The 19,670-nt window shown below is 44.0% G+C and overlaps 1 protein-coding gene across 1 annotated transcript in view; it reads left to right on the top strand.

Moving 5' to 3' along the window:
- SMCHD1 (structural maintenance of chromosomes flexible hinge domain containing 1) overlaps positions 1-19,670 on the top strand; it is a 2,274,803-nt gene that overhangs the window by 443,851 nt on the left and 1,811,282 nt on the right. The window contains exon 13 of the mRNA XM_086965602.1: positions 17,649-17,846. Coding sequence (XP_086821728.1) covers positions 17,649-17,846 — 198 coding nt within the window. The remainder of the gene's footprint in view (positions 1-17,648; positions 17,847-19,670) is intronic.

Genomic DNA, 19,670 nt, shown 5'->3' with positions numbered 1-19,670 from the left:
TGGGAGTCGGCTCGGCTGGCCCTAGCGGAGCTCGCGTAGCCTGGAGGCGGAGTCATCCAGGACCGGCGGGACCAGCAAGACGAGGCGGAAGCGGTTGCAGCTTCAGCAGACCTGTCAGACTGAGAAGATCCAGCGGCCCGTTACGGAGCAGTGGAGAGGCTCTGTGTTGCAGTACACCAGCTGAGGTGAGGCAGGGGATCTCCCTGCTAATAGTGGTTGCATCTATGCCCCCTAAAGTCAATACTGGTGGGAAGACAAAGAAAAAGGGTGTGGCGGATGGTGCCCCTGTACCTGGCAATTCGGTCAATAGTTCAAGTATGGACAATGGTGCAAACATTGGGCTAGAGGGGGCAGCGTTAGAAACTGGGCCAGGACGGCCAAAGCTGCAGACATCTGTGGGTCAGAATTCCCCTAAGATCAGAACCCGTCAAGCTACAGCCACAGTAACGGTCAGCGTGGTTGAAATGCTGAACCGGAATGAAAAAAAAAGAAAGCTGAAGGATACTGAGCCAGCCCTAGAAGCTGTGGATCCTGGGTTATCGGTACTAGCTGTAATACCTCCGCATCCTGAACTTTCTGCAACATATGAGTCCATTGATCGACCATCACTATTACTAGCCAGTACTCTTGAGGAAAACCCAGGCAAAGACCCACAGATCCCTCAATCATGTCAATCGGAGGCTGCCAGGGACGACATAGTAGGTGGTGACAAGTCTGTAATAACGCACTCAGAGTCTCTAGATGTCGGATTGGGGTCTCGCGATCTTGGTGTTTCCAGCAACAATGAGACCATCACCTTACTACCCTCGTCAGTGCCCTCACAGGATATACTCCTCTCTCCAACAGTAGGCTCAGCAGTTTCATTAACTAAAGAAGGCTTATCTACAGCTGATCCATTTAAAGAGGGTACCAGTTTTGCAACGGGCTCCGAAAAAAATAGGGGTCTACCTGCCAATCCTAAAGTTAAAACTATCTACTCTGGGGTTATTCACGGTGAGAGGGAAATGGAAAAGGAAAAGACCCCCAGCGAGTGCTTCTTCTCTGTTACAGAGGAGGCCAACTGGTCAGAAGAGGATGATGAGCTACATAGCTCAGATATTGATGGCAGCAACCCGGAAACAGAGAGCGATAGTGAAGTAGGGTTACCATCATCTATCATAAAAACGCACCTCCACAAAGAGACCATAATACGCTGGCTTGGGACCACTCTCCTACAACATCCCTTCAAGGGAATCTTAACTCGGCGTCGGGCAACGTAAACTGCAATGAGCCTACACAGTTATCAATGATGACGATGATGGAGTCAATCCACCAAGGAATAACTGCTCATAGAGAGGAAACCCGGGCAGACAGCATCAAATCCCAGGCGGCGATAAGAAAGATGAAAGCAGTGGTCAGAAAGCTTTCTAAAGCCTGGGTAAATGTCGGCGACAGGGTCTCAAATTTAGAGGAGAGGGTGGTCGCCACTGAAGCCGAGGCGGCTGCAGCCACGACCAAAGTGGAAACTCTTGGAGCCCAAGCAATTGACATCCAGTGGAAGCTAGAGGACCTTGAAAACAGGCAAAGAAGGAACAACCTCAGAGTCCTGGGTATTCCGGAAGGGGCAGAGGGCCAGGATGCTAAGATGTTTATAGTCAAAACATTTGAGAAAGCTTTTCCTGACATCGCCGGATGGAACTGGACCACTGAAATACAGAGAGCACATAGGACACCCTTTAGAATGAAAAAAAATGCCAGAGAAGGGGATAAGCCTAGAGCAATCTTAATCTATATAGGCAATTTTCTTCTTCGCCAGTCCATTTCAGAGAAAGCCCGGCCAGACGCTAAAAGAACATTCGAAGGAGGGTCCTTCTTTGTCAGGCCAGATTTCTGTCACTCCACCGTGGAACGAAGATGGAGATTAAGGCAATTAATCAAACCTTTCCAGGACAAAAGAGCTCAGGTTTACCTCATCAATCCTGCCCAGCTAAAGATTATCCACCTTGGCAAGACCATGTATTTCTCCTCGGAAATCAAGGCTCAGAAGTTCTTAGACTCTATTTAGCAAGTGTCGTTACTGAATGAAGTCTTAGGTTTAGATTAGCTCAAGGCTCAGTTTGAATATCACATAGTAAAGTGTGTCACGTTAGGGAGATCTGTGGTGTGAATTGTGGGAGTTTTGTAGGAAAATTGTGGGTGTACATAAGCCGAGGCTGATATTGGACCTACTGATTGCACTGTGTCCATTGCCGCACCCATCACTTGCACAGACTCCGTCTGCGCGCCTCACCGGGGGGTGAGTTGTTGTCAGGGGGGGGGGGGAGGGGTGGGCTTCTCGTGGGAGGGGGGGAAGGGAGAAGAAAAAGAAGCAAAAAGAAAGTTCATGCATTAAATATGTTTGTTGATACATTGGAGATGTTGAAAGTGGTTATACTTGATATTGCTAGATATAGGATAAAATGCGATTGGCTAGTTCGTTGGCTGGTTTCTCTCCAGGGCTATGTCAAGGATTAAGATAATTAGTCTTAATATAGGTGGATTGAACGACTGGAAAAAAAGGGAAAAGTTTGTGGAGTATGTTAAATCAATAAGCCCCGATATTGTCTGCCTACAAGAGACTCATCTGTCATGGAAAAAGAAACATTGGTTAAATATAAGGGGGTATGAAATATTCTCTTGTTCCTCGCAGACTTCAACTATAAGGGGGGTAGCCATCATTGGTCGGGCTGGATTGGGTGGTGTCAAAAAATCAAAAGCTGATCCGTTGGGAAGATGGGCTATATGTGAACTGGGGTTAGGCATCACTCTTTGTTCAGTGTATGGGTCTAATCTGGACGATCCAGGGGTGATGGATTACATTGAAAGGGAGCTTACCAACTGGCCATCACCTGTGGTATTTTGTGGTGACCTCAATATTTCGGCAGATTTCACAGGCAATACCCAATATAAAGGACGAAAACCCCGGGTATTCAGGGCGGTTTCCTCGATAATCCACTCTTACGGCCTGAAGGATGTCTGGAGTAATCTAAAGAAAAATTATCCTGGGTTCACATACTTCTCACACCCATTTAACAAATACACAAAATTGGATTCTTTTTTAGTATCAGCCACTCTTCTCAGCACTGTAGAAATTTCAATGCTCCCAAAGCTAATTTCGGATCATAATCCACTTGTCTTGAATTTCTCTATTACTAAACCAAGGGAAAAAATGAGACCGTGGTCCTTTGATAGAAAACTTCTATTAGACAGTAACTACATCGCACATATGAAGGGGTGGTCTCAATCGTTTTTTGATGCCAATAGATATAGCGCTTCTCGTGGTATGGTTTGGGATAGTTTCAAGGCGGGTTTAAGAGGAGAGACTATTAGCTTTTCTGCACGGTTGTGGAAAAATATAAAGGAAGACAGAGAGGGTCTTCTGAATAGGCTGGCAAAGGCCGAGGAACAACACAGGAGAGATGTATACAGCGGGATTCAGGGGTCTCAGAGTCTAGATAGCTTAAATACGATAAAAGCAGATATTCATCGGCAACTAGCAAAGAAAGCTGCAGCGGAATATCAGACTCGCAGATTGGAAATGTATGAAACAGGTGAGAACGCAGGTAGGGCCTTAGCATTAAAGATAAGACAAGCCACCTCAAAAAATATTATCACTGAAATTAAAGAGGGGGAGCATACCTAAAAAAAAAAAACAGAAATCTTAGAGGTTTTTAGGCGCTTCTATCAGGCCCTCTATAAAGAGGATGCAGATACAGCCTATCCAAGTAAGAACTGGCAGGATACAGAAAATAATCTGTTGCCCAATGAGAGGGAAATCTTAGAACAGGATATCACTATGGAGGAGCTCCGACAAGCACTGAAAGATTTATCAGCAGGAAAAGCAGCAGGGCCTGACCTCATACCCCTGGAAGTCTATAAATACCTGAGTGAAGAGACGGCTCCTCTCCTATTAGATCTATTTAACGGGGTTATTAATACAGGCACTATACCAGAATCCTGGACTAAAACCAATATAGTGGTCTTTCATAAAAAAGGCAAACCCAAGGAGAGCCCAGGTTCTTACCGGCCTATATCATTAATAAATAGCGACAATAAACTCTACGCTAAAATACTGGCCACACGAATGGGGAAGATTATTGCAGGCCTCGTCTCTCCCTGGCAGCATGGTTTTATTCCCGGAAGGGGCACTACCGACCATATAAAAAGAGCTATAACTCTGTTTGATATGCATGCCGGGGGAGGGGAGGGGATTGCAATGATCCTCCTCGATGCCGAGAAGGCGTTTGATCGGGTTAAGTGGAGCTTTCTATGGAAAGTGATGGAGGGCAGAGGATTTGGCCCCCGATTTCTCCAGGCAATCAAGGCCATGTATCACACCCCAACAGCTAGTATCCACCTAATGGGCGAGGGCTCTAATCCGATCCATATTTCGAGAGGGACAAGACAAGGGTGCCCATGTTCGCCTATCCTATTTGCTCTGTATATCGATCCCTTGATCTGCCACATTATGGGTAACATTAATATAAAACCAATCATCACTAACGGATTTGCAACCAAAATCCTCGCATATGCGGATGACATAGCCATTACCACTGTGGATCCTGCTAGTGCTATGAGGGAACTAATTAATATCACCTCCGATTTTGGTAGTGTATCCGGATATAGATTAAATGTGGCAAAAACACAGGTTTTATGCTCCAGTAAGACAGTCAAATTGGATGATCGATATGTGGACTCTGTTGTCTATTTGGGAATCACAATCAATGCCCAGACACAGGAAATTATCAAGGATAATTTCTCACCATTATTGTTGAAAATGAAACAGGATCTAAAGCGGATCGATACTCTTCATATATCAATTATAGGCAGGGCTAATGTCATTAAAATGACAATGTTTCCAACAATTTTATATAAATTCAGATCTATTCCTTTTAAAATTGATGATATTTTGATCAGGGAAATGGAGGCAATTTTTATGAATTTTGTCTGGCAATATGGTAAGGTGAGGAGATCAATCAAATTTATGTCGCTACCTCAGGAAAAGGGTGGTTTGGGTATACCAAACCTAAAATTCTACCATTGGTCTTGTCTCCTTACAGATATGGCTATACTTTTCTTCCCTGCTAACATGATAAACTGTCAAAGCGATATTCCGTCCATATATAAGCTATTATTAGGGAATGAAGCCTATGGGGTACTATTAAGGCACTATGATAAACGTTTCTTTAAGTCTCAAGGGTACAAAATATTGGAAGATATCCGCACGATTTGGGCGGTGATACAGAAGAACCAGAGTATTCCGAAGTTTAATAAGCACACTCCACTTTGGAACTCAGGGCTATTCCCTCACTTGAGCACAGATGGGCCCTGGAGACATTGGGAAAGACAAGGAATCACCTCATTGGGTCAAGTGATGGTAAAGGATGTTCTGAGGCCCCTCAATCTCCTGATGTCACGGTATGCACTTCAAGGTTCTCAAGAGCTTAAATACATACAATTGACTAACACAATTAAATCCAAGAGACCTATCATAGATGTATCTAAAGAATGTGCACTTTTAGATTATATGAAGGGAGGCGGCCGTCGTATAAGGAAAATGTATGTATTATTTTTGGGTACACTGTCGGATGATTTGCTCAAGACAGAAACTACTTGGGTTGGGAAACTGAATGACCCCGATATCGATCTAGATAGAGCCATTCTTATGGATAAAAGGTTTCTAAGATCTTCAAACCTAAGAGCGCAGCATTTTAAAACTTTATTTAACCTTTATCACACACCGGCAAAATTGTTTGACTGGGGCAAGAGAGCAGATTACAACTGTCCCAGATGTGGTAAGGGCCCGGCCGATCTGCTTCACATGTTTTGTTGCTGCGAGAAATTAGGATCAATTAAAAATGAAATTGTAAAGTTTTTAGAGGGGCTGCTAGATATCAGGATTGATCTATCCCCAACACTTTTAATATTCGGGGTTGATGCCAAAATGGGTTTGAGCGTAGAGATGGAGGCACTCGTTTTCATAGCAACAGCAGTCTTTAGAATATTAATTGCTGCTGCTTGGAAGGACATTGAGGCCCCAACCTTTCAGATGTGGATGTGTAGGCTACTAGGGATTCATAATATTGAGTCAGAGCTGTACGCACTGAAGGGTGTGAAATCCAGGGATATGGGACTAAGGCTTTGGGCCCCCGTGGCATCATGGAGGCGGTAAAAAACCCTGGGATTATAGCTTTTTAACATCCACAGCACTACTTTTCTCACGTTCTTAACATACTATCTATGTTTGTATCTCCCGTTATATTAATGGTTTTAATTAGATCGAATATTCTTATTAGAAGTTGAAAATCTGTTAGCCATATTTATATCTTCATATGTATAACTACCTGGTATTGTCATGTTAGTCTGTGTTTTCCACTATGTATTTGATACGATATTGTCATGAACTTTCAATAAAAAAAAAAAGAAAAAAAAAGAAAAAGACAGAGATCATAGTTGTCGATATAGTCCTGGCAGTCAGGTTCTTGGAGTTTTTTTGTAAGTCCAGCTATTTTCCAGGACAACATTTTGACTGCATTTGTTTTGGAGACACTACTCTCTGAAATAATGACCCCTCCAGCCTGGGATTTGTTAATTCCTTGGTTTGCATTAGGACTAAGCCCTGTGGATAGTGCTGCATTACTGTTTTCCCTATCCAGTGCAGCTAGATCCTGGTCCCCAGGTAGATGATACTGTGTCCCGGATCTTATCAAAATCTGATCGTTGAACAGGTTGTTAATCCACTGCTTCAAGATTGTTTTGGGCCATCAGAGAATTCCGGGGAGCACCAGCGTTGGTTTGGGCCATCAAGGAATTTGGGGTAGCACCACTACTAGATATACCAGTTTTATTTTGTCTAATACAGATTTTTGTGTCAAATAAGGAATGGGTTTTTAAATTCAAAGTTATTAGGTTATCAGCTGTAGTTTTTGAGTAAAACATTAGCCTAACATGATCTAAATCCCAGTCCTCCTGTTGTAACTGTATAGATCTCTTTGTCAGTTCTGATCACGGAAAGACATTGTCGTTTGGTTCTTATCCAATGTATAACCTTGTTAACCAAGGAGTCCTCATCCTCCCTGGTACCTGGTTGTAATCTTGGGATATTAGGAAGAAAAACATTATAGGATGTGATACCCCCATGTGCCCACTGGGGGTTCCCTGCATGTTTCCTGTTGCCATGCTTCATCTCTCTGTTCCCACAGCCCCAATCTCCCTGTTGCATTCTAATTGGGGGTAATCTATCTGGGTATCTTTTTGTATGAGGTGACATCTGCTGTGGCCTGTGGACTTTATGGTGTTCCTGCAGGTTAGTCACTGGATGCCCTAAATATGGGCGAAGACCATAAACATGGTCTATATTGGTACGCTGGTGGGCTGAGTGAGTTTGGGGGTGATTTGACGTTCCTTTAATCTGTTTCCTGGGCATTTCATTTCTGGTGTAAATGTCATTCACCCTATTGTCTATGGGTTTACTAGCTCCAAGCGGAGTGACTACCCCCCTTTGGCTTGTGTGTAAGTTGCTGGTACGGGTTTCTTTAATTTTTTTAATCGCTCTGACCTCTTCCTCGACTATTTAATTTTATAGTCGAGTCTACCACTAGTCTATCTGTGTCAGTAGTATGCGTCGGTGCATGAGCATCTAATGGAGGTAGATTAGGCAGACTTCTGCTAGCTACATACTTCCTCCTAGATTGGGACACTAGTGTTGCATCTGGATTTTCTGCTAGTATAGAGTATTTATTAGAGCACTCAATAGTTATAATCTCATCCTGCAAATCACTATCACAATCTTTATCTGAATTGTCTATAACCTTGTTCCTAAGAGTGGTTATTTCACTTATAATTATTCCAGTTTTTGAGTTAGAAACAGCTGTTGCAGGCAAACAAGCCTTTTCATGGCTTTGATGAACTGTAACTATATGGCTATTAGACTCTTGGCTAGTTATTTTGTTCTTTTTGTTATAATTGGATGAGATTTTATTTCTCCCTTTTGAGTTAGACTCGTTGCCATTATACAACATCTTCTCTACCTCTTCAATGAGGTTGTCAATGGCAGCTAGTGTACAATTCTCAGCTTCTGATTTAGGCTGTTTCTGTGTCCTTGCATCTTTTTCCTGCCTGTTATCGCTTCTGCTGCTTTCCTTTCCCCCCATTATTGCACAAAGAACACTTGAAGCAAGTGTGTTTAAAGATTAGAGGGATACTAAGTAGGCAGCTTGCGTTCTTAGGTATTCATATACAGGCAACTTTTGTCATGTGCTGGTGCGGATTTCTATGCACTAGATAAGAGTATAACACTATTTACCATTAATTATAGCAGGAGTAACCGAAAGGAAGAGCTTATGTTCGATAGTTCAACAAAAATACATGAGTATTACAAAAATAGTCCAAGGAAATTTAAAAACAAGAAATCCTTAAATTATGACTCTTTTAAAATAAAGAATGTTTTTGTTGATGATTATTGCAATTAAATGATCCTTTAGTCATAGATCTGTAAGAGTCACAGATTCTTACCAGTGTAAGAGGATAACAAGCTGCTCTACTGGTCAAAATGTCAGGGGGGTGGCCCAGCCCAGCCTAATCCGGGCTTTGATGGGCAAGGATGGGCCCTCCCTTGGCCCGGGATTCGCCCGGGCGCGTCCCGCGCTGCGTTTGCGCCTTGTTGCCTTTTTAGGCCTCTGTCGCCCGACTCTGACGCCCTCAACTGGCGCCACAGAAGACCTCCTGGGAAGTGTAGTCTCAATGGCGTAGGTGAGGCTATGCTTGCCGTTCCCCTCACGGCGCTTTAAAATGGAGGCACTGGGGAATGCAGGTGAGGTGTCCCGAGGGAGTTGCACAGCCGTGCCCCTCACAGCAAGGAAAAGATTTCAAGCGTGTCCCGCGCTGCGTTTGCGCCTCGCTGCCTTTCAAGGCCTCTGACACCCTCAACTGGCGCCACAGAAGACCTCCTGGGAAGTGTAGTCTTGATGACGTATGTGAGGCTATGCTTGCCGTTCCCCTCACGGCACTGTAAAATGGAGGCACTGGGGAATACAGGTGAGGTGGCCCGAGGGAGTTGCACAGCCGTTTCCCTCACGGCAAGAAAAGATTTCAATCACAAATTTGTTTAGATTCATCCATTTGTGAAGTAGTTAACACCTGCTCTCAACTACACTTGGATCTAACTTGATTTTTAACAACTTTGATTTCTCCATTCCAACTCATGAGCTCCCTTATATGCCACACTTAACCTTTTTCTCTTTCTCTCTTAATAAAATTTTAATTAGCTTTAAAGAGCCCAATAATATCTAGTTGAATATCCTCCAGAAGCTTCAGGGTTGTCTAGGTTCTGTAGATTCTCATCATAAATTTCTTTACTACTTCTAGTCCATGGCACTTTTCGTAGATTAAAAACTGTAATAAGAATAAACATGTTGAATAATTGAAGTAAAGGGAAATATGAATAGAAAACCGTAAACTTGTAGTTCTGTGTGAAGATACAACAGTTCAGATCAAAACTTAGTGTATTTTAGCACACTTCTCTTATGGAATATATGAGTTTCATAAGGTGAGCCTCCAAAATAGCTATCATATTCAAAACCTTGCATTGAACGATGCAATGCTGGAGGCACAGTCTCAAGGTGGCTGGCTCTCAGTTCCTTCTAACACAATGCCAAATTCACCCACTTTGAGCTGAAGGAGCAACTCATTCCTCACAAAATGCGACCACTGAATGGTATTTGATGAATGAATGTATTATTTTTAAATTTTTATTTATTTTTACAAAATACATGAATTAGTCGTTAAGGAGTCTTAATTTACACGATACATATACACTTATTAAGAATCAAAGCATACATAGTCTTGGAGCAAAATAAATAAAACACAGAAATGACCAGTATCAATACATACATAAAGAAGGCATTAGCCGTACAGTAAGATAGTCCAAGATTCTTCAAATGTCGGTATAAACTGCATGGATGAACAAATAACAAGAATAGACCATCAAATGACAGATTCTATATGATTAGTGACATTGCCCAAAATTTGTTGACCCAGCTTCTTTTTTCTATGCCCCTTAACACCTTGACGGCTACAGCAATTCCCGCAAGGTGCTGAACTCTTCAGATTTCCATTGTTCATGACGAGCTCAGCTCGTCATAAGCACACGACCAGTGTACTGCATGACGAGCTGAGCTCGTCATGAGCAGGGAAGGGGTTAAGAGCATATAGGCTATGCTCCATATTATGTATTGCAAAGAAATGTGCTCTCTATAATTCAAAAGATGGTGGTTCCTGCTGTAACCACCAGGAAGCAATTACCAGCCGATATACTGCTGTAACTAAAAATATTAACTTTGCATGTTGTTGTAATGGATCTAGGGCTGCCGGCCCCATTTCAACTCCTAATAATATCTGCGTAGCACTTAATTGTATTGGAATAGCCAGAATATCCGATAAATAATTCTCCATCTGTGATAATAAAGATGTTAACCGCGGACACCCAAAAAAAATATGGAGGTCATCCGCCGAAAGTTATCCACACCGAAAGCATTTCCCTATAACCTCTCCCTGCCATTTGGAGATCTTATCGGTGTGTAATATAAATAGAAGATGGATTTGTAATGCTGTGCAGATAGTTTTGCCGAAAGAAATAGATTTGTGGCCATCTCCAAAGACATTGCTATCTGAATATCCTGCCTCCCCAATTTGTTCCCCCATTTAGAATTTTGTTGCTCCAAGTCATTCGCCTTAGTGCCCAACATATGACCATATAACACTCCTATTTTTGCAGCTGTTATATTGTCTTCTATCAATGGGGTTAGCTTGCAGATTTGTTGCTTTCTGAGATAGAAAATGCCTGATTTGCAAGTACTTCGCAAAATTCTCCCTGGGAAGCTGGTATTGCTTGCGGAGTTGCTCGAAGGATTTTAAACAGCCATCACTATAAAAATCGCCCAGCAGTCTTAATCCTTTTTGCGACCATACGTGCACTACCCGAGCCCATAGATCAATTGGCAGGAATATAGGAGATGTCAATGGTGTGTACCAAGAAATTTTCTCTATACCAAGCATTCTCCTTAATGTTTTCCAAGTCCTATAAGCAGCCAGCAGAACCTTAAAACGTGTGCGTTTATAATAACTCCATTCCTGGTGCAACATCAAACAATTTTTAGCCTTCACTCCCAGTAGCATCTGATAGATTGACGGGCTTTCTGCCAGATTCGGAGGACCTATCCCTGTTAGCAGGACATTCATGCCTTGAAGCATGCAAGCATAATAATAGAGAGTAAAATCTGGTACCGACCAACCTCCTAAATTTCTTGGTAAAATCATATGGCGCCCAGCACGGCGGGCCTTACCCCCAGCCCACATAAAACGCATGCAGAGAGCCTGGATCTGTGCTAAGCTTACTGTAGAAATTTCTAAAGGGACACATCGAAAAAAATATAATATTTGTGGCAATATCATCATTTTTAATAAACTACAGCGCCCAACTAACGAAAGATGTAGACATTCCGCCTGGTCCAACTGTTTCCGCACCCCTGATGTTAGATCCTCCCAGTTAGACTTGACGAGAGCCGATGGTGAAGCCCTTAGCTTAATCCCCAAATAAATAACCTCTTTACAAACCCGCGGATCAGAATACTTTGGGAGATTGACACATAATAACTGGGTTTTGGAAGAGTTCAGTTTATAACCAGCAACTGAACCAAAGTTCGCGGCTATACTTTCGATTTCCTCCATTGCAGCTACAAAGCGTGGCGTAACAATTGCCACGTCGTCCGCGTAGGCTAGGACCTTAAATTGATAATTTTGCTTAGTCACCGGAGAAATCCTTAAACTAGATTCCAACATTCTTAAAAAGGGCTCAATGTACAATGAAAATAAAAGAGGAGAGCAGGGGCAACCTTGTCTTGTACCCCTCTGTATTTGTACCAGATCAGATACGAGTCCTATGGTGCTGATACGGGCCGTAGGTTGAGAGTAGAGTGTCTGAAGTGATGTTATAAACTCAGGGCCAAACCCTCTTCGCCTCATTACGTCCCATAAAAAGCACCATGAGACCCGGTCAAAAGCCTTTTAGGCATCTAGTAAATTTAAACATAATGGCTCTTGGATAACATTAACAAAATCAAATAAAGTGATCACCCGGCGAACATGATCCGCCGTTCCTCGATGCGGAATAAACCCAGGCTGTATGGTAGAAACTAAATTAGTGATCACGCCGGACAACCTATTCGCCAAGATCTTCGAGTAAATTTTTCCATCCGCGTTCAGGAGCGAAATAGGACGGTAGGACCCAGCGAGGTTCGCTGGTTTTCCTTTTTTATGGAAGACCACAATGCATGCCTCACTCCAACTCCCTGGAGGCGCCCCTTTCTGAGCATTTCTCATTGTCGTAAGAAGATCTGTTTTTAAAACAGGGAAAAAAATCTTATAAACCTCCAAGGGCAGCTTATCTGGACCTGCCGCCTTACCCCTGGCTTACCCATTGACTGCTAATTCTAGTTCTTCCGACGAAATAGGTGCCTCTAAACTTTCTCTTTCATCTTCAGGTAGATCTTCCATATAGTATTGCCCGATGAGAGTGGCAGCCCTATCCATATCATACTCATCTCCTTGATACAGTGATTCATAAAATTGCCTAAACGCCTCTAATATACCAATTTCGTTATCTACTAAATTCCCCCTTGAGTCTACTATGTTATCAATCCGCTGTGCTGCTTCCCTTAACCTTAGTTTCTGGGCAAGACATCTGCCACTTGCCTCCCCATACTCATACTGTATTTGTTGTTTAATAAAAAATTTCTTTGCACTTTCCTCCGACCATTTAAGATTTAACCTTGCTTTAAGTCTAGCCACTACCGTCATCTGATCCGTTATATCCGCCCTCAACCGTGTACCCTGCGCTAGTAATTCCTCAGCCTTTGTTAATTCTAGATAGAGCTCTTGGAGTTTTATCGCCTGTTGTTTTTGATTATATAAACCAAAGCTCAGGGCCTCTCCCCTAAATGCGGCTTTAAAGCAATCCCAAACATTGCCCAGACTGCTGGTCCCCCGATTAATATTAAAAAATGATACAATCCACTGTTCCATATATTCAGTGAATTGCTGCTCTACTAATAACTTGCGATCAAAAGAATATGCCCTTGGTCTTATAGAGGTTACTATATCCGCTGTAGAGAGAACCACCGGTCCATTGTCGGACGTAATTCTAGGATAGACTTGGATGGCGGCTGATTTCAACAATGACTGAGGAGGAAAACAATAATCAAGCCGAACTAACTTACAATGGGGAAAGGAAAAGAACGTGTAGCCCGGAGCTATACCCCTTAGGAAGGTCCATGCATCCACCAGCCCATGTGCCATCATTAATGCCTGCAAGGCCTTGAACACCCGTGGCTTCCGTCCACTATATCTTTCTTCTTTATTACATAGAATATTCGGGGCTAAGTTTATATTTAAATCTCCACAGAGGATCAATGGTGTAGACCAAGAAGCTAACTCAACATTTAAAAACTCTAGAGTTGACGCCTCATCAAGATTTGTACATAGACAGCACAGATCGTAAAAGTTACCGAACCTACAATACATTCAGCAATTGCCCATCTTCCTAAGTCATCAACCAAAATTTTACCAGTTTTAGCTTCATGCTTTTTTCCCAGAATTGCCACCCCTCTTGACGAACCCGAATACTTAGTACAAGCAATAAGATTAAATTCCAACTCTTCAAGCAGTCGTCGTTTTGACCATATAATATGAGTCTCTTGGAGACAAATTATGTCACAATAGAGGGCGCGTGATTCCTGTGCAACACGACGTCTTTTATCTATTGAGTTTAGCCCCCTAACATTCAACGTACCTATCCTAATACCCCTACCAGCCATTTTACTATATCAAATCTTACTAAATTTGCTCCATTTTTATATTGAACAGTGAAAAAATATTTTTTTCCAAAGTGACTCATTTCCGACCAGTGTTCATGTATTATTTTATGTTTACCCCCTGCCCTCCCGACCACACCCCCACCTCCGCCCCAGAGTCCCCTTCCCGCTGCCCTCCCACCCTGTGTGAGGCTTAAGGACCATGTCCTCTGCGATGTCGAGGTGCTTTGACCGACCCCCCTCATTGACTCTCCCCACCACCATTATGTGTCCCACTTTCCCTTGTCTTCGCTATTGATATCTCATCAAACCCTGTACAACAGGAAAAAATTAACATTCCATCTATCACCCTGTCATCCAAATAATATTTGAACTATAGATTCATGTCATTTCAGACAGCGTCATATTTAGTGTATTTTGCAAAATATCTATTACATCATAGTAGCACACTTTCTACATTGTAAAAAAAAAAAAAGGCAAGAAAGAGAACGTTACACACATTTCATGGGAAAGAGGGAAAACAATCTAATGAAAAAAACTATAAACAACCACGAGGTGGCTAAACTCTCGCTGAAGTATAAAGCAAAACAGAGCGCCCCCTCCCATGGGGCAGAATGCCCACTGTAACTACATCATGCACTATACTCTTATTTTTTTGCGCTCATCTCCAAGTCCCTTAAATAGTTCTGTGCAGCCTTGGCAGTAGTAAGATACCTCGTTTGGCCTTTGAGGATGACCTTTAATTTAGAAACATTGAGTAAAAAGACCTGAGCTCCCTTTGCTTGTAAAGGAGCGATCAATTTCCGCAATTGCCATAGTTCGTTCACAGTTGCAGGACAAAAATCAGGGCGGACAAAGAACTCGCAGCCCATACCACTCCGTTTTTTTCCGGGTCGATCTAGGTCGTAGCGTGCTTCACGTAGTAAATAATTGTTCAAACAAATCAATATTGCCCTGGGATATGGATTCTGACCAGCTTGCCGTTCTTTCCCATAATGGCCCATCACAAAGGGGAACCTGTGCGCATATATCACTTCCATTTCCCAAGTCCATGCACTCAGTTCTGGAAAGGCTTCTTTGAACAGCTGAACGATGAATTTACACGGGTCTGACCCTTCTCTTGTTTCAGCTATACCTAATATGCGTAAATTATTGCGACGCGTACGATTCTCTAAGTCCGTTGTCTTCCAATCTATATCTAACTTAGATTTTTCCAAAGTTTCTATAGCTGTTTGATGCTTCACTAGAGAGTCCTCCGCAGAGGACACTCTTTCTTCTACTTCAACCACCGAGTGGTTACTTCTGCGCAAGTCTTCATCAAGCGTCGTACAGTGTTCTGGAGTTTCCTTACGGCTCCTTGTGTGCGTAACCCCTCAGTTTTTGTTTCACTACGATGAGCCATGATAGTTTTGTAAATTAAACCGAGAGTGATTGCATCCTCTTCAAAATCCTCATCTAGATTAAGCTGGGCCAAGGGAGGCTCCCGGTCGTGCTGCAAATTTTCGCAAGTCTCCCCTATTTTCTTTACAGTATCATGAGGGAAAGATTGTTCATACTCATCCAGATCGTTATCATCAGGGAGGTCTCCCCAGTCACCTAAATTGATAGAGCTATCCAGCTCATGTTCCTTATCAGACACAGCCGTTAAATCTGACATTGAGTAGAATTTGCCGTTTGACCCGGCGTACTCAGACTCTGCACCTTTATCCATACCCTGAAGAGAGGGGTCACTGTTAAAGCCTTGCTGTAAGTTGCCATCCTCCACGGCTGACACCATTGCTGTTACAATCGTTGTCACTGCATTCTGTGCCCTCTCTACCAGGCTTTCATTTCTAACCTGACTGCTATCCGAGGGCCCTCCGGGAGTAGCAGTAACAGTAACAGAGCTCAGACGTTGCGCACTAAGGGGGCCCTCAGTGACTTCCCCCATATTTTCATCTACCAGAACCAAGTCTGCCTCAGGAATAGTCTTAGCTTTTCTTACACGTTTCTTATCAAAAATTGCGGGCACAGTCTTTTGCTTTATAGGCGTCTCCAGGACCTGACTCTGACTCAGGTTCTGGCGCTGAGAGGCTCCTTGCACTTGTGCTGCAGTCGATCCAATCTGAGTCTGTATGCCGGTATTCTCAGAGACCGTGCTCTCCACGCCAGCATCCGCCCTAGCTGAAGCATATTTAGTAGTGACAGTCCCCACGGCAGCGCTACTTTTCAAAGCATTTTGAGTTGTATTTCCCTTATTTTTAGGCGCATTACCGGCGCTGCCCATATTAGCAATATTAGCATTATGTTCGACCCCCCCCGCTAGTGGGTGTCTCCGCCGGTGCGCCCCCTTTATTTCTTGCATTGCCCCTTCCCTTCGGCGCCATTCTTACCAGGAGGGTGTGTGGTTTTATATCACCAAAGTCCAGGAGCGTGTTATCCACTATCCGCTTTTCCCACAGTACCGTACACGAGTTGCTGGTGTCCAAACAGGCTGTTCTCCAGCAGATTAGAGCGCGAACAATGAACCTAGCGCAGTCAGAACACTCAGCGTTCAGTGCTCGGCGTTTGACTCTCTCCTCCTCGCTGGCGCGCGCCCAGCTGTAAGCACTCTGATCAGTAAGCAGCACCAGCGTTGAGCACCGGCCGCCGCTGACCTCCGGGATTCCTTTTGGAAGAAGACAGGGAAACACACCGCACGAAAGCTTATCCAGCGCAGCTTGTCCACAATACGACTGCCAGAAGCTCCACTCCGTCAAGGCTTGAAGCACAGGACCAGTCTCGGAGGTAGTCACCACAGGTAGGGGGAGTCAATCGGAGTCCTAGGCAGAGCACTTCACACGGCCACAGCAGCGGCCGCCATCTTGCCCACCATGAATGAATGTATTAAAAGAACTTTAAAAACGCGATACTGCAATATTTTTCCTTTGCCATTGTTATCCAAGCTCCCACTTCTATGCCCAGCAACATAATGTCGGTGTAGTCGGTTAGAAAACTTATTGGTAGTAAAAATACATCACCATCACTATAGTGTCAGCGAAACAACACTGACAAGATGAAGAGAATTGATGTGCATCTGAGTGTAACTGGCATAGATTCAATAGCATGAGTCGTGATAGAACGTTTAGCTAAACAGTATAAAGCATGCATGTAAGGAGGGGTTGTACATTGGAATAATACAAAGTGTATGCTGAGTAGATCCTAGTTGCCTCATAGTGGGCTAAATCTCTCGGGCTCCAGTGAATTTCGTCCTTCTGCAGGCAGGGTGTTGCTATGCCCTCCAGATGTAAGTGGATTGCTCCCAGTTATAGCTGCCGCATTCGTCAGTGATTAGATGCTGATAAATTAATGCTAAATTACATTTTAATAATCTTCATATGCTGTAAATGTTACATTTCTCTGTAAGAAATCTGTTCCCTATGGGGCCTCATTTCACTTCTGTGTGTGGCTCTGTGGTATGGATAAACTTCATGGCATGAATGCCACAACATTTGACAGTGGCGGAGGACTGCTTTGTTTTATAATTTCCTTGATGGAACTGTTACTAGGGCATTTATTTAGCTTAGATGTCTCGTTTTCTTTTGGCATTCAAATAAATGTACGCTCGTTTTCTAGTTTGAATAGGTAATCTTGCTTTATTTTAGACTGAAAACTGCATAATGGCTTGTTGAAAATTTGTTTCACCAGATACATTCTATATGTACGGTCGTCATGATGTGTGCAATTGTTCAGGCTTTGTTATAACTATTTTGCATGAAGAGAAAATATCAAATTATATTACAGGAGCAGAGAGTTAAGATTGAGCGAGACTTTGCACTCTGGTTGAAGCAGTGTCATGAATCATTTGACAAGCAGATCAAATTCATCGGCTTTAAAGGCATCATAACCCGTACAGACCTTCCTGCCAAGAGAATGCAGAGTTCTTGGGCAACATATGCATCAATAGAATGGGACGGAAAAACCTACAAAGCTGGACAGTTCGTAAGTTGCTTCCCAGGATACCTTAGAACAGTTTTGTGTATTTAAGGTTATTCTATTTCTCGTTTGGATAAACATGTTTATTACTGTAGTTAGTTATCAAGCCCTTAGTTGTTGCTGGCTTTTGTACCAAACGCGATGTGTGTGTGTGTATATGTATATATATATATATATATATATATATATATATATATATATATATATATATATATATATATACACACACAAACGCATGCGCACACAGACACAGACACACACACACACACCACCCCTCCCTACTGGCGGTCGCCAGTAGGTAGTTATAGTTAGGACCTTGTTTCTATTCAAAAAGCATTTTTTCTTTTCCCAATAACTTTGGCGCCGGTTGATGAATCTTCGCGAAATTTTCAAAACTAGTGGGGCGCTCCGGTCAGCTCCTATCTTGAAAGTTTCAGGGTGATTCTGCAAGCGGAGGCCGAGAAAAAAGGGGGGTCCCCGAATGTGTTTTCTCCATGTTAATTCCCATAGGAAACTTTAGACACGGCTACAGCCCGAACTGCTGAACGAAATTACACCAAATTTGGCAAAAAGGTAGTGCTTGCTTCAGAAAGCATCCTTTTCTTTTTTTAATGGTGTAAATCCGTCCAGTAGTTGCTGAGACAATCAAAAATAAAAGTTTCAATATTTAGAGGCACCCGGAGATCCGCGCACCCTCCTGACCATGAGCTTTATGCTAATTGGCTGTCAACACAAACCAGGAAGTGTTGGCAGCCATCTTGAGCTTTGGTAGAACCAAGGCACAAGAAAACAGTAAAACAAAGGCGCAAAACAAGATAAGGGGGCAGGGTAGAAACACCCTCACCCCATAGGCCTGCTCAGGGGGTCCCACAAGGATCCCCAGGGCCCAAAAAAGCACACTGCCCCGGGGACCGCCACCCCCGGGTCTTTTCATAAATATTTGCTGGGGCACACAGCTCTCCGGGGCTTGTATTTTAATCTGTGGGGGGGCCTTGGTGGCCCCCCAAGGCCCGGAGACCGGCACCCTGGGGCTTTTATTAATTAATTAGCAGGGGCACACGCCCCCCGCTGCCCCGGGGACCGCCACCTCCAGGGCTTTTTTTAAAATCAAAACACCTGTATGGGGGGGCACCCCCCCCCCCCCCCCCAACACACACACACACACAGGCCCCGTGGACCGCCACCTCCCCAGGGCACTACTATTGAAATGTGTGGTTCTTTAAGGGACCCCCGAGGACCCCCCCCCCCCCCCCCCCCCCCCCCCCCCGGGGCTTTGTCAATGTTGGGAGGGGGGTCCCCTCCCGGAGCCAGTGATGGCCCTTGGGACCGCCACCAACCAGGGCCTGCTCCTGCAGTGTCCGGGGGTGCCCACCCCCTGGACACTGCAGTTTGCTATGGCAGGGCGGGAGCCTCATAGCAAACTCTAGTTTGGATTTTGGAAGAGAGAGCAGGAAACCTGCTCTCTCTTCCAAAATTCAAACCAGATTGCTTTTCCACACGGGGAGCTGCATCTTAGCAGCTCCCGGTGTGGAAAAGCAATGCCTGCTCCCGCAGGAGGCTCGGTGCCGGCTGGGACCGTGGGGGCATTGGGGCTCCCCCCACTGTCCCCAACGAGAGGCCAGGTCCCGGGGATGTGGTCCCGGAGGTCAGAAGTTGCCAGGGGGGAGGGTGGGGGTGGAAGGGGGACACGCGGCCCACCTCCCCAATAATTTCTTTTTTTTAATTAAAAAAACGAGGCAGAGCCCCGGGGAAGGGGTCCAAGGGGCTAACAAAGGCCTCATGGCCCCCCTCCTTTTATAAATGAGAAAAAAAAAATATATATATATATAT

This window comes from Lissotriton vulgaris, chromosome 4_1, assembly GCF_964263255.1.
Source record: "Lissotriton vulgaris chromosome 4_1, aLisVul1.2, whole genome shotgun sequence".
Lineage (NCBI taxonomy): Eukaryota > Metazoa > Chordata > Amphibia > Caudata > Salamandridae > Lissotriton > Lissotriton vulgaris.
The sequence above is the reverse complement of the archived record's forward strand: the minus strand, read 5'-3'. Positions and strand labels throughout refer to the sequence as shown.